Below are 13,385 nucleotides of genomic sequence, written 5' to 3'. Positions count from 1 at the left end.
AGCCCAGCTTCTTTTAACCTTATTCTCTCCCAGGTGACAAGTCATTCCTTTGAAAATGGCCTTGCAATAGGCTACTAGGACCCCATTTAGGACTCTGTAGAAGTTAGCATTTCAGCTAAATGAATATCAATTACCGATTGTAATAATCCTCTAGCATCCAGTGGCAAAGAATCCACCTGCAATGCAGGAGATGCAAGTTCAATCCCTGGGTTGGCAAGATCCCCTGGAGACGGGCATGGCAGCCCACTCAAGAATTCTTGCCTGGAGAATTCCATGGGCAGAGGACCCTGGTGGGCAACAGTCCACGGGGTGGCAAAGAGTCAGACACGACTTAGTAACTAAACAACAATCTTTTCATTAGGCCTCTGGCCTGGCTGAGTATGATTTTCCATTTTCCCAACTAAGGTGATTAGATGGATCCAGCCAAAGGGGCCCCACTTTGCTCATCAGCATCCCAAAGGGAAGCATGGCCCTATTCCCTTGCTAGCATTTTCCAGGAGAGGGGAAACAGGGTTGGTCTCCACCGAAGTGCTGTCTGGCACCCCCAGTTCCTAGTGATGAGCTGTGAACTAAGGGAGCAGGGTTTTTTGAAGACAATATGTGATTCCCTAGGCAAACTCCCCACCCTTCACCCCAAGACTGGTCACCTTGTCCTCACCTCCTCCTCTCCCCTCCACCACTTTCATTCATTCCTTACCTTCTTCTTCGCCTTTCCTCCCCAAATAGACAGTAAATATCTTATCATCCTGCATTCTTCTCCCCTCTTTCTGTTGCCTCCTGCCCCTCTATTCCTTCCAAATTCCTACATGCCTTTGTCTCTCTCTCCCCTCCCCTTTGCTCCTAACTAATTCCCCATTAATCATCCAGAACACACATCTGCCCGGTCAGAGCAGGAGTCCTTGGCTGGCGTTCACAGCTGGGCTGGTTGTGATCATCAAGAAGGGGTCTTTCATCTTTTCCTGTCTCCTAGGGCTCCCCTCTTCCCAGATCCTCCTCCTCCAAAGTGGCCTACCAAGGCCCACCGTCTTCATTCTGGAAGGTTCTGCTCGCTCTCTCTGCAGAGAAGTCTCCCAAAGGCCAAATCATCTGGTAGATTGAAGCAGCCTTGCAGTGGTCATTTAAACTTGACACTGGCAGTGGCAAGGATGTCAGAGTGCTCAGAGGCTGGCAGGAGAAGGAGGAGTGGGCAGGGGATAGGGACCACCACAACAAAATAAATGGGGTCTCCCCCCTCCTTCTTGTACCCTCCTTGCTGCGGTATGGAATACATCACCCAGTCAGGACATCCCTTGGCATTCATTGTAACCTAATTTTATCAGGATTAAAATCGGGGTAGGGAACGCCTGTGTAATTTCTTAGAGGTCTAGATATCCTGTCCAAAAACCAGACCGATCCAAGGAGTACATTCAGTTTAGTGTTTGATTGACGTGGCCTGGGAGTGGTGCCTGGTGCCTTCTCTACTGAGCATCGTAAAGACTGCCATTTGTTATTTCTGTGATACTCGTTTCTGTTGGAAGAACGCCTTTGAAATCGTCTCTGCCCTTCTGGGGATCTCAGGGCGTTGATCAACGAGCAGCAGAGTCAGGGACCGGCAGTCCGGGAACAATATGCCCCGAGTGACAGGCCCGACAATCCGAGTGACAGATGCGGGCTGGAAAAGGGGTGCTCAGAGCGGGGCAGTGACACCAGCGCGCCTCCACTGGCCGCCTAGAGAACCGGGAAAGGGGTCTCCCCAAAGGCCTGCGTACAAAGGGCCAACTTCACCCTCCGATCGGCGGACGGGGGACTCCAACGCCAGGACAGGGACTATGTGAAATCTCTGTCGGGTGCGAAGCTCGCAATGCATACTTTATCCCAAAGGCACGGGAGGAAGGAGACAGGGTGGATGGGGGGGTACTGTTATTTTCATTTAAAAGTTTTTAATTCCGAAATTCCCCTGGGAAAACCTAGGGCATCTTCCCCCTCGAGAAGAAAAGTGGGGCGGGGCGTGGAGGAGCCGCATCTTTGGCGCTTACATCGACGTGCAGCGTTTACAGAGACCCCGCCTCTTGTAGGATGCAAACCCCTCCACGTCCCTACCCACCCGCTACCCCTGAAACAGCAGTCAGGCGCGGGGCCGTGAGAGAATTGTGTGCCCCTAAGCAGCACGCTGGAAGAAACCCGGGACACACCCAAGCATCGAACCTATAAATCGGTGCGCAGGCACCGCGCGCCAGGCGCGTCCCGGCGGCGCGCACCACAAGCGGGGATCGCGCCTTATCGAGACCATCTCACCCCGGAAGGGGAGTCCTCAAACTTGCAGGCTGCGGACAGGGCTGGCTCAAAGTTGCTGGAGCGGTTTTCGCCGCGTCGCGAGAACCGTGGCTGCCTCCGAGGTTCGGGCGCTTCCTAGTGAGCACACCCGGGAGGAAGCCAAGTCAGGGGGGAAAGAGCTGAAAACCCGAGCAGGACCCGAGCCGAGCTGGGGTTCTGGAGGCGCGGCCCGCCCCCAGGCGGCCTCCGGGAGCGGCTGGGACTTGGCAGTCCCGGAGCCGGCCGCCAGGGGCTCCTACCCCATCCCCCAGCCCACCCAGTTCACCCCACCCCAGAGACACACGGACTGCGGGTGACCTGTCCCCCTTCCCCGGCCAGCACCACCCCACCCAACCCCAGCCGTGCGAAGGGAGAAAGCGCAGAGCGACAAGAAAGGGCAGGGCGCAGAGCGACAGGGTCCCCGGAGAAGCCCTGATCTCGCCGGGACCCCGGGGCCCGGGGCGGCCCGGTTGGGGGCAGGGGAGGAGGCCGGCGGTGGGGCCAGGCCGCGGCGCCGCGGCTCGCGGGCGCGGCCCCTTTAAGGCTCTCCCCGCCCACCGGCGGCGCCGGGCGCTCTCCCCGCCCCGGGGTCCCGGCGAGATCGGCGATTGGGCGGGCGCGGCGATCCCTTTGAAGTGTGGCTGCCGATCGCGGCTATTTGACGTGCGGCTCGCGGAAGGCGAAGGTTTTTGTGTTGCTCGCCCGGGCCAGCGGTGGCGGCGGCGGCGGCAGCGGAGGAGGAGGAGGAGGGGTGGAGACGCGGCGACCGCTGCACCGCGCTCAGAGCTACGGAGCGAGCCCACCCGCCCCGGGAGCTCGCCTCCCCGGTGCGCCCCCGCCCTCCCCGCCCCCCCAGCGGCACTGCCTCCTCCAAATGAGCGATTCGCCCGCTGGATCTAACCCAAGGACACCCGAGAGCAGCGGTAGCGGCAGCGGCGGCGGTGGGAAGAGGCCGGCGGCGGTGTCCCTCTTGCCCCCGGCGGACCCCCTGCGCCAGGCGAACCGGCTCCCCATCCGGGTACTGAAGATGCTGAGCGCTCACACCGGCCACCTCCTGCACCCGGAGTACCTGCAGCCGCTGTCCTCCACGCCCGTGAGCCCCATCGAGGTCAGTCCCCTGGTCGCTGCCCGCCGAGCGCCCGCCCCATTCCGCCCACCACTGCCCGGCTCCCTGCGCCCCGCGGCTCGGTGCGACCCTTGGGTCCGGCCCCACTGGCCGACGGAGTGAGAGGAGGGACGGAGATACAGAGGGATCGGAGCCCACTGGGTTCTCCCCCCCGGGCTTCTCCCCGGGGGAGAAGGTTCCCCTTCCACGCTCGCCCTTCGGAGCTTCGCGTTTCCTCTCTCGGATTGGATTTGCTTTTGGAGTGTCCACTGGGCCCTTTACTTTTCCTCGGCACCCAGTCCCCAGGCCAGAGAGTCTATCTCCTGGCCTTTTTTCGGCCCCCCACCCCCACCTCTCCACCCGGGTTTGTTCTCTTTGAAGCCCGATCGCCACCTCCCTCCCCCGTCCCACTCCGCTTCTGCCCCATCCGGTTGGAGCGCACAACGCCCCGGCACTCCCGACCCCGGCTCCTTCTTCCTCCCGCTCCCCTGGGGGCCCTCCCCGGGAGGGAAGGGGGCTCCGAAGAAAGCGCCCGCGGCGGCCCAGGCTCAAGATCCAGCTTCTCCCCTGTTCCTACCCCGCGGCGTCACCGCCAGAAACCCGTCCTAAGCGAAGTTCCCCAAACTGAAGGCATAAGTTTTTAACCCGGGCCTAGAGAGGACGAGATGAGAGAGTAGGGGGGAGTCACGGCCCCTCCCCCAGCCCCGACTCCAGAGAAGTCACCTTCCACCGGGGTGGCCTTCGGTGGACGCCTTCCTCGGCCCGTTCCCCAGGGCCTGCGGCGCCCTCCGGGACCCGGGGCAGCGAGGGATCCCACCACTACCGACGCGCAGTGTAAGCGCAGTTGCGCTCAGCCCCGCCGCAGCCGGTCTCCCCGAGGCCCTCCTTTCCCATCTCACCCACCCTGCCCCCCAGGTAACCCCACCCCCCCGGCTGCTCCGTGGGTCCCTGGTCTCACCCCCTTCTCCCTCCCCTTGCCGCTGTCTCCCACAGCTGGACGCCAAGAAGAGTCCTTTGGCGTTGCTGGCCCAGACTTGCTCGCAGATCGGCAAGCCGGACCCGCCGCCCTCGTCCAAGCTCAACTCGGTAGCGGCGGCCAACGGGCTGGGAGCGGAGAAGGACCCCGGCCGCTCGGCCTCCGGCGCCGCCTCGGCCTCTGCGGCGCTCAAGCAGCTGGGGGACTCCCCGGCCGAGGACAAGTCCAGCTTCAAGCCCTACTCCAAGGGTTCCGGGGGCGGCGACTCCCGCAAGGACAGCGGCTCCTCCTCCGTGTCCTCCAGCTCCTCCAGCTCCTCCTCCTTGTCCCCGGGAGACAAGGCGGGCTTCAGGGTGCCCAGCGCCGCCTGCACGCCCTTCCCCCCGCATGGAGCGCCGGTCTCCGCTTCGTCGTCCTCGTCCTCCCCTGGCGGTTCCCGGGGCGGCTCCCCGCACCACTCTGACTGCAAGACCGGGGCCAGCGGGGAGCTGGATAAGAAAGACCAGGAGTCCAAGCCCAGCCCGGAGCCGGCGGCCGTGAGCCGCAGCAGCAGCGGGGACCCCGGCCCTCACGGCGGTGGCGGCGGCGGCGAGCCCGGGGCCTCCGGGCGCAAGTCGGAGCCGCCCTCCGCGCTGGTGGGGGCCGGCCACGTGGCGCCGGTGTCGCCCTACAAGCCGGGTCACTCGGTGTTCCCTCTGCCTCCCTCCAGCATCGGCTACCACGGCTCCATCGTGGGCGCCTACGCCGGCTACCCGTCTCAGTTCGTGCCTGGCCTGGATCCCAGCAAGTCTGGCCTCGTGGGAGGCCAGCTGTCGGGGGGTCTGGGCCTGCCGCCGGGCAAGCCCCCCAGCTCCAGCCCGCTCACCGGGGCCTCCCCACCGTCCTTCCTGCAGGGATTATGCCGAGACCCCTACTGCCTGGGAGGTTACCACGGCGCCTCGCACCTCGGCGGCTCGGGCTGCTCCACGTGCAGCGCGCACGACCCGGCCGGGCCCGGCCTGAAGGCGGGGGGCTACCCGCTGGTGTACCCGGGGCACCCGCTGCAGCCGGCTGCGCTCTCGTCCAGCGCCGCCCAGGCGGCGCTCCCGGGCCACCCGCTCTACACCTACGGCTTCATGCTGCAGAACGAACCGCTGCCGCACAGCTGCAACTGGGTGGCGGCCAGCGGGCCGTGCGACAAGCGCTTCGCCACCTCCGAGGAGCTGCTCAGCCACCTGCGGACTCACACAGCCCTGCCCGGCGCCGAGAAACTTCTGGCCACCTACCCGGGGGCCTCAGGCCTGGGCAGCGCCGCCGCGGCCGCTGCGGCCGCCGCCTCCTGCCACCTGCACCTGCCCCCGCCCGCCGCCCCCGGCAGCCCGGGGTCGCTGTCCTTGAGGAGTCCACACACTTTGGGGCTAAGCCGGTACCACCCGTACGGCAAGAGCCACTTGTCCACAGCCGGGGGCCTGGCCGTGCCGTCGCTGCCCACAGCCGGACCCTACTACTCACCGTACGCGCTGTACGGACAGAGACTGGCCTCCGCCTCGGCACTCGGGTACCAGTAACCACAGCCCTGCCTCCTCCCGCGCCCTCCCGCCCCACCCGCCGCCGCTGCAGCCCCCCGCCGCCTGCCCCCGCCTCCGGAACCCCCCCCCCCCCACCTCCCAGATCCCTCCTCTCCCCACCGGACTGTGTATTTATTTACTATAATGTTAGCTTACAAGCTGGGAATATAAGTGCATTAACGACCCACACGAGTCAATGGTATGCAAAGAGTCTGTTCGCCCCTCCCCTCCCCGAATAATAATATTAATCACACCAGTAACTACATGCCCCCCCCCCGCCCCCCTGCCTTTCTTTTCTGTTTTATTTTTTCTTAGATGTAAGTTTGCCACTTTTTTTTTTTTTTTTGGATTGGTTTGGTTTTACCTGGAGGAGGGGGCAGCGTGGGAGCTTCTTTTTGTTTTCTCTCCGGGGGGACTTGCTTGCATGCTTCCTAACGTTCAAACTACGATTCCTCCTCCCTGCCCCGCCCCTCTGCCCTTCATTCCTTCTTGTTTCCGTCCATTCGAGGTTCTGGTTTGTTATTGGATTTTTTTTTTTTTCTTTGTACAAGTAACAGAGAGGAGGTATTTTTTTGTAACGCATTCGGGGGTGTTGGGAGCGACCTTGGGGGCTGGAGGTCTTGAGCTCTGTGGCCCCGGGACTCTGCCCTGTGACCACTCCCCTGCCACTCTCTTCCCCTCTGGGCTCCTTGGTCTGCTCCCTGGTCCCCCAAATTAGAGCCTTTCTCCCCTATCTTGCTCTGAGCACGAGTCAGTGGCTGGAGAGTCTTCCAATAGCCTTTCCCCTTTCCAGACTCTGAAAGGCCCCAAACACCCCGGGGTGGTCCCACCGCCTGCTGGTGAGGGGGCCGGCAGGGCTCATCTCATTCAAGTAAAAATCCTAGAAGGCCCTGCTGGCATGAAACTTTGCTCTTTATAGTTTGCGAAGTGCATTAATAGTCATTGTTTTTTTCTGATAATTGGGGCAGGGGTCCCTGTCCTGGCGATGGGGGCTGGGTCGGTGATTCTTGCTAGATCCTTCCAAAGCAGACCAGTGGCAGTATCAGCTGGCAATACAACCCTTTTAGCACCTTTGGGGGTGTGGGAGGGGAGTCAGGGAGCACACGGATCACAGCAGAGCCCGTCACCCCTTCCCAGGCCTGACCCAAGAGTCCCCAGAGTTGGCCGTGGGCTCCCTCAGTTACTGGGATCGAAGACTCGGCCCAGGGTCTTCTCCCGATCCCCTCCCTCCCACCCTCTGGGCCTGATGCAGGGGGCTGCGGGGCCCGTTTGAGATGAATAGAGCTCTCCCTTGGTAAGACTTATTTTGTTAATAAATGGAGTACTTGGCTATATTCACACCGTGGTGTGTTTCTGTCTTGCCTCACCCACCGGCCCACTTCCAGACACCTAAGCAGATGCCCTTCTTTTATTCTCATTGAAAACACCTTATGGTTTCCTTCTCGGGTTTCCGTTCAAGGACGAGTTTAATGGGTTTTCTCAAGAAAGTGGGGGAGGAAGGGGAATGTGGGAGGTGAGGGAGAAAATCAAACTGCCAGCGCACTACAAATAATAAAATGCCCCCCCCCCCCATTTTTTTTTCCAACTCGGTTATTTAGCTCCCAAGCTCACTTCAAAGGCCTTGACATCACCTGGGGACGGGGCGGAGAGAGTGTGTGCAAGAGGACTTTTCCTCTAGATAAGGGCCTAGATTCGAGACTCAAGGGGCGGAGAAGGGACCCAAGATCCGGGGCTCAGAGACTCCGCAGCACCGTCCCTGGGCCCCGCGGGCCGGCGAAGACGACGTGCCTCTGGCGCCACCTGGTGGCAGAGAGGCGAGCGACTGGCGCCCGCCGCAAACTCGCCTTCCGCGCTTCGCACTCAAAAAATGAGGATTTCCTCTCCCTGGCAGTGCCTTTCATGCACCTTGAAGTCCAAGGACGGGTACACGCACCTGCCGCGAAGGGCGCTGCTCACAGCTTGGGGACTCCCTAAGCCTAGCGCTGGATTGTGGGCCCCAGCCGTCTGCGCCCCCAGTTTGGGATTTGCGGAGAAGGCGCGGCAATGACTCGGCATGTAGAAGCCACCCTCGGTTTCCCCGTTTTCTTGAGCTGGCACGATAGATACTGGCTTCTGTATCCTTGAGCAGGCGACAGCGAGGGTGCTGTTTTTCAGGATGATAAGGAAAGGGCCGGAGCACCCCTCTACTGCGCTGGGAGTCTCCGGGGTCCGGAGGAGGGGACCAAGGGGCCTCGGGGCCTGCGCGTCTTCCCTGGTGCTTTCTCGTTCCCACCCCACCCTCCCCGGGGCAGGGGGCGCGCCTTGAGGCTGGCCCCTCGCAAGTTCCTGATGCAGGACGCCTGGCGCCCAGCTCTCGGGGTGCAGCGGGCCTCGGGGCTTGGATGCTCGGCCTTATGCGCCTAAGGCGTGGAGCCACCTGTTGGGCGCGCTGAAAAATGCCCCCCTTGTCCCCTCCGAGCCGCGCTCCTCTGCGTCAGGCGCCTCGCAGCTTTGGGAGCTGCTGTTGTTGCCATTCGTGTTGTTTTGCTTGACGTTCTCGGTGAAGAATGCGGCTTTAGGGCAATTCCTGCTCCACAAACTGTGTGCTTTAGAAATGTCCGGAGACCCAGAGGTCACGGGGGTCTCTGCTTGCGCTGATTCATCCCACAAATGGCCCCAAACTCCTCACAGGGTGGGTCTTGGACTCATCGGGCGTCATTCCCTCGGGATTTGACAGAACTTCAGCGTAAGATGTTTTGTGGGGTTTGGGACTTGAGGGGTTGCCCCTATAGCTTTGTTTCTGGGCAAAATTCCTTCCCTAGTCAAGAGAACCTCAGTCATCTTCCGCAGAAAATAGTACTCCTGGAGTAAGAGCCTGTATGTGTCCCCAGGGAAGGAACCTGGTCTGCTGGCATCCTTGCCCACAGTGATAAACAGGGTAAGGGAGAGGCTGGAGGCCCTGAAGAAGTCGCCCCTGAGGGGAGCTCAGAGTCTTCCTGAGGGATCATCCTTACCGGACTTCTCAGAGTTCAAACTGGCCCCAAGCTTCAAAAGAACTGAACTGTAGCTACTTGCTTCATTTTTTTCTTTATCTCTGTTATTTTGTTTGCTCTTGGTTAATCTTCCCTTCCTCTCAAATCTCCCTCTTTCTTTCAGGTACCTTTGTTTGTTTCTAATGCCTGCTAAAACTGCTGGAAATTGCTCCTTCCTCAGGGGGAGTTAAACTTTTCTCTTAAACTATGGTCAGGGGCTTCCCTGGTGGCTCAGACAGTAAAGCATCTGCCTACAATTCAAGAGACCTGGGTTCGATCACTGGGTGGCGAAGATTCCCCTGGAGAAGGAAATGGCAACCCACTCCAGTGTTCTTGCCTGGAGAAGTCCGTGGACAGAGGAGCCTGATGGGCTATAGTCCATGGGGTCGCAAAGAGTCGGACACAACTGAGCGACTAACACTATGGTCTTCAGACCTTCCTAAGGACCACAGGCTCCCCTTGTTGGGACAGGAGAAAGGAAGAGACTTGGTATCTCCCCATATAATGAAAGAAAGTTGTCTCCAGGTACTTGGCTTCAGGAAAGGTATGAGAATGCACATTAGAAACTCCTCAGAGGAGGAGGTTTCCCCCAGAAAATGTATCATTGGCTTTTGCAGACCAGGAAGGATGCCTTTGGCCTGATTGGAAAGGCTGGTTCCAGCTCCCACTGTGACTCAAAGGGCAGGCAGGCACTGTAGCCTGGAGTGGCCCAGGTTTCCCCCTCCGCCACCAGCTCTCCCCACCATAAAAGGGTGAGGGTCCCAAGACATGTGGCTGTTTTCATTCACTGGGGCTGGGGGTGGAGGGGGGGGGAGTGTGTTACTTGCAGGGGCTACAGAAACAAAGTTGCTGTTTTCAGAGCCATAATGCTGCCCACCAGCTGCTCATTTGCATAAATAATTCATCCGGCAACTCTGTGCTCCAGCATCACCTCCACCTTCCATGGCTCCACCTCCTCCTCCTTTCTCTAGCCCTCCTCCCGCCCCTCCTCCTAATCTCTTCCAGGCGCCAGAACCGGGGGCCTGTGTTCCCCAGGCACTGGGAAGGGTGACAGCCACACAGCTGGACCTTTAGACACTGGACGTTCCTGGCTCGGGGTCATAATTTCACACCTCCTGCCTGGTTATTTTTGTGGCCTCATGGACAGCAGGGAGAGGAAGAGAAGGGTGGGGAGGCCTCACTCACCCTCAGATATTGCTCAACAGAATTGCAGGGGGTTGTTTTTAACTTCCCAGTCACCCCTCAAACCCATCCTCGGAGAATCTGCAGCCCACGGGGGAGGTGTGGGGTGCAGGGGCCTCCATCCTTTGCAGCCCTAGCTGCCCTAGCCTCTCCAGCATCTTGGGATGTGTCTCTCAGCATATGAACTAACCCCTTCCTGATGGATGTCTGGGTTTCCGTGGAATCCGTCTTCCAATAATGCCGTGACTCTGTCCTATATTAATCATTCTGCAGGGGAAGCTGCACTCCAGTTTTCTGTTTGACTTGATTTCATTCATCCTGTCTTTTTGCAAAATAGATGGTTGAGTGCATCCGATAATGTATGGTTTAATTTGGAGCACTATGGGTTTGAATTACCATTTTCATAATGCGCTGTGCATTAATGTGTTACATCATTTATAAAGAGGAATGTCCCGGGTTTCAAACTTTCCTCCTGAAAGCCAAAGTCACCTCACGGAAACAAAGCCAGATCACATGGGCCCAGCTCCTCGCCTGGCTGCCTCCTCCCCAAGCCAGGTGAAACCTGCCAACCCCTCCCCGCCAAAACCCCACCCTGAGGCTTTTGTGTCCACAGAATGCAGGTGGGTGTCAAAGTTTGGGGAGGAACTTGCACATGGCTGCCCAGGAGCCATCAATGACAGCACAAAAGCTCCCCCTCATTATCGCATGGCAGCCCGGCCCCTACGAGGAGACCTCCAGTGGTCGGCTCCCCCTCGACCCTAAACCCCACACCCCCTCCCTGATGGCCCGTAATAACACCAGCTGTCTGTTACTCAAACTCTGACTGAGGAGGAAAAAGCACTGATTATCCAAATACAGTCATTAAAGGGGAAATGTGTTTTTAGGACTGTCAGAGTGATTAATGAGAGCTAGCCGTCTTTGCAAATGCACTTGTTTAGTCTAACTGGCAGCTTCTATTTTCCTATTGATTTATTGCAGCCGTTGCCGGGCCTCGGTGTATGCAGTCAGGGCACTTCACAACTGTGCCCTGTTTAAACAGGAAAAGCATGCACCGTTTTTTTGTCCGGGAGGGAGGGAGCAGCCGAAAGTCTCTCCCCTCAGCGCAGTCTCCAGGGCCCCAAACCAACAAAGAAGACATTAAAAACCTGCAGGCCAGAGAGAGAAGGAAACTGCCTCCCCTCGGTCGTCCCGGTTCCAAGGTCAGCGGAGGCGCACCCCGGCCCCTGGACAAAGCCCCCCCTATTGTCACACTCAGCATGCCCTCATCCTCTCCTCCGGTCCCCCCAAACCAGCTGTCAGCCCCTGAGTCCAAGGACAGGAAAGGCACCCAGCAGAGCGGGGAGGTCGGGGAGGGGGTCGATGGGCTCGGCCAAGCTAAAAACAGAATCGAAGCCACCCTGCCACACAGGGGTGGGAACAAGGTCGGGGGGTTGCGGGAAATTGATGGAGCCCCATGGTTCATTTGGGGGCTTCCCTGGTGACTCGGTAAAGAATCCACCTGCCAATGCAGGAGACTCAGGTTCAATCCCTGGGACGGGAAGATCCCATGGAGAAGGAAATGGCAACACAGTCCAGAATTCCTACCTGGGAAATCCCATGGACAGAGGAGCCTGGCAGGCTACATCCAGGGGGTCACAAAAGAGTCGGACACGACTGAGCAACCAAACCACAACATGGTTGATTTCAACTTTTAAAAAGTGGGCGGCGGACACAAGAGTGCTATTGACTTCGTTCCACTTGCACAGTTTGTTTTGACAAATGGTGTACCTAATGACCAGCACGGAAATGGCTGCTTGAAAATACAGACCTGGTGTTGGAGAGTCAGACTTCCAGGAGGTGGATCACCAAGGCAGAGGTTACAGGATTCCTGTTATGTGACCAGCGCAACACCGGATGCCAGGAAACACAGAAGAAAACTCAGACCAGATTCCTACCCAATTTAGTTGGGGGAGACAAGACACACCCATGAGATGGAGAATGAGAGAGTATTCTCTACCACTGCATTTATGCAGATCTAGTAAGCATTCAGTTGTGCAGTGCAGACAGTGGGGAACTTGACCAATTATAATAAGGGGCTAATTGTGCAGATCAGTGGTTGGGCTGCAGCAGCTGGAGGGAGAGCTCGCTGGGGCTACCTTCCCACGGGAGCCCTGATCTGTTGGGAGGCTCCCCAGTTCCCCTCAGGCCCGTCTTCTTCTGAAAGCTGGAAGATGGATGAGACCTTCATTCCATGGTGATGAGCAGGCTGAGCCAGAGCTCCAAGCCAGCAGATCAAAGAACAGGCTCCCCAGAGTTCCCTGGGGGCCTAGTGGTTAGGATTTGGTGCTTTCCCTGCAGAGGCCTGGGTTCAATCCCTGGTCCGGGAACCACCCCTTGGAATACAAGAACAGGCTTCTCTTAACCCACTTGTACCTTCCAGACCTGGAAATGGTTTATGCTTCTTCCTAGATGAAGTGCCTTTACAAGTTTTTCCCAGGGGCAGTGGCCTATCGCCAGCTTTATTAATACATCCCAAGACAGGAAAAGCTGTCGGTGGGTTTGGATCACAGAGGCGCTGGGAAACTTCTTAAGAGAAAAGAAACGGAAACTGCCGGCTGAGTGGAAATGAAGTGACTGTATGATTCAACATGGAGACCCAGGGTGTGAGTGTCCTTTGGTAGCTTGAGGGAGCAGCCGAAAGTCTCTCCCCTCAGCGCAGTCTCCAGGGCCCCAAACAAACAAAGAAGACATTAAAAACCTGCAGCCCAGAGAGAGAAGGAAACTGCCTCCCCTCGGTCGTCCCCAGATCCAAGGTCAGCGGAGGCGCACCCTGGCCCCTGATAAGTCCAGAAAGTTGTAGTCATCATACATAGAGTTAGAAAGAGCACTGAAGCAGGGGCCAGAAAAACCTGGATTTTTCTCTGGTTCTGAAGATTATTGCTGTGCGACCTTGGAGAAGTCACTTAATCTCTCTGAGTCTCTTTTTTCCCATTTCTGAAGTGCAACTGTTAGTCCTTATCATCTTTAAGCATTTTTTTATCATGAAGTATTTTATTTATTTGTAGTTGAAGTATAGTTGATTTACAATATTATATTAGTTTTGGGTATACAACATAGCGATTCAATGTTTTTATAGATTGTGCTCCATTTAAAGTTATTGTAAAATAATAGCTATATTTCCCTGTGCTGTAAAATATATCCTCATACCTTATCTGTTTTATACATAGCAGTTTGTACCTCCTACTCCATTACCCCTCTCTTGCCCTTCCTTCTCTCTCCCCACTAATTTGTTC

The 13,385-nt window shown here is 58.0% G+C and overlaps 1 protein-coding gene across 1 annotated transcript; it reads left to right on the top strand.

Moving 5' to 3' along the window:
• The first annotated feature begins 2,945 nt into the window (after positions 1-2,945).
• ZNF703 (zinc finger protein 703) lies at positions 2,946-7,258 on the top strand. The gene is made up of 2 exons (XM_070364100.1): positions 2,946-3,400; positions 4,391-7,258. Exons 1-2 carry the CDS (start codon positions 3,167-3,169, stop codon positions 5,918-5,920), a joined length of 1,764 nt encoding a protein of 587 aa, XP_070220201.1. The 5' UTR covers positions 2,946-3,166; the 3' UTR covers positions 5,921-7,258.
• The last annotated feature ends 6,127 nt before the right edge of the window (positions 7,259-13,385 follow it).

This window comes from Bos mutus, chromosome 27 (genome assembly GCF_027580195.1).
Source record: "Bos mutus isolate GX-2022 chromosome 27, NWIPB_WYAK_1.1, whole genome shotgun sequence".
NCBI lineage: Eukaryota > Metazoa > Chordata > Mammalia > Artiodactyla > Bovidae > Bos > Bos mutus.
The sequence above is the reverse complement of the archived record's forward strand: the minus strand, read 5'-3'. Positions and strand labels throughout refer to the sequence as shown.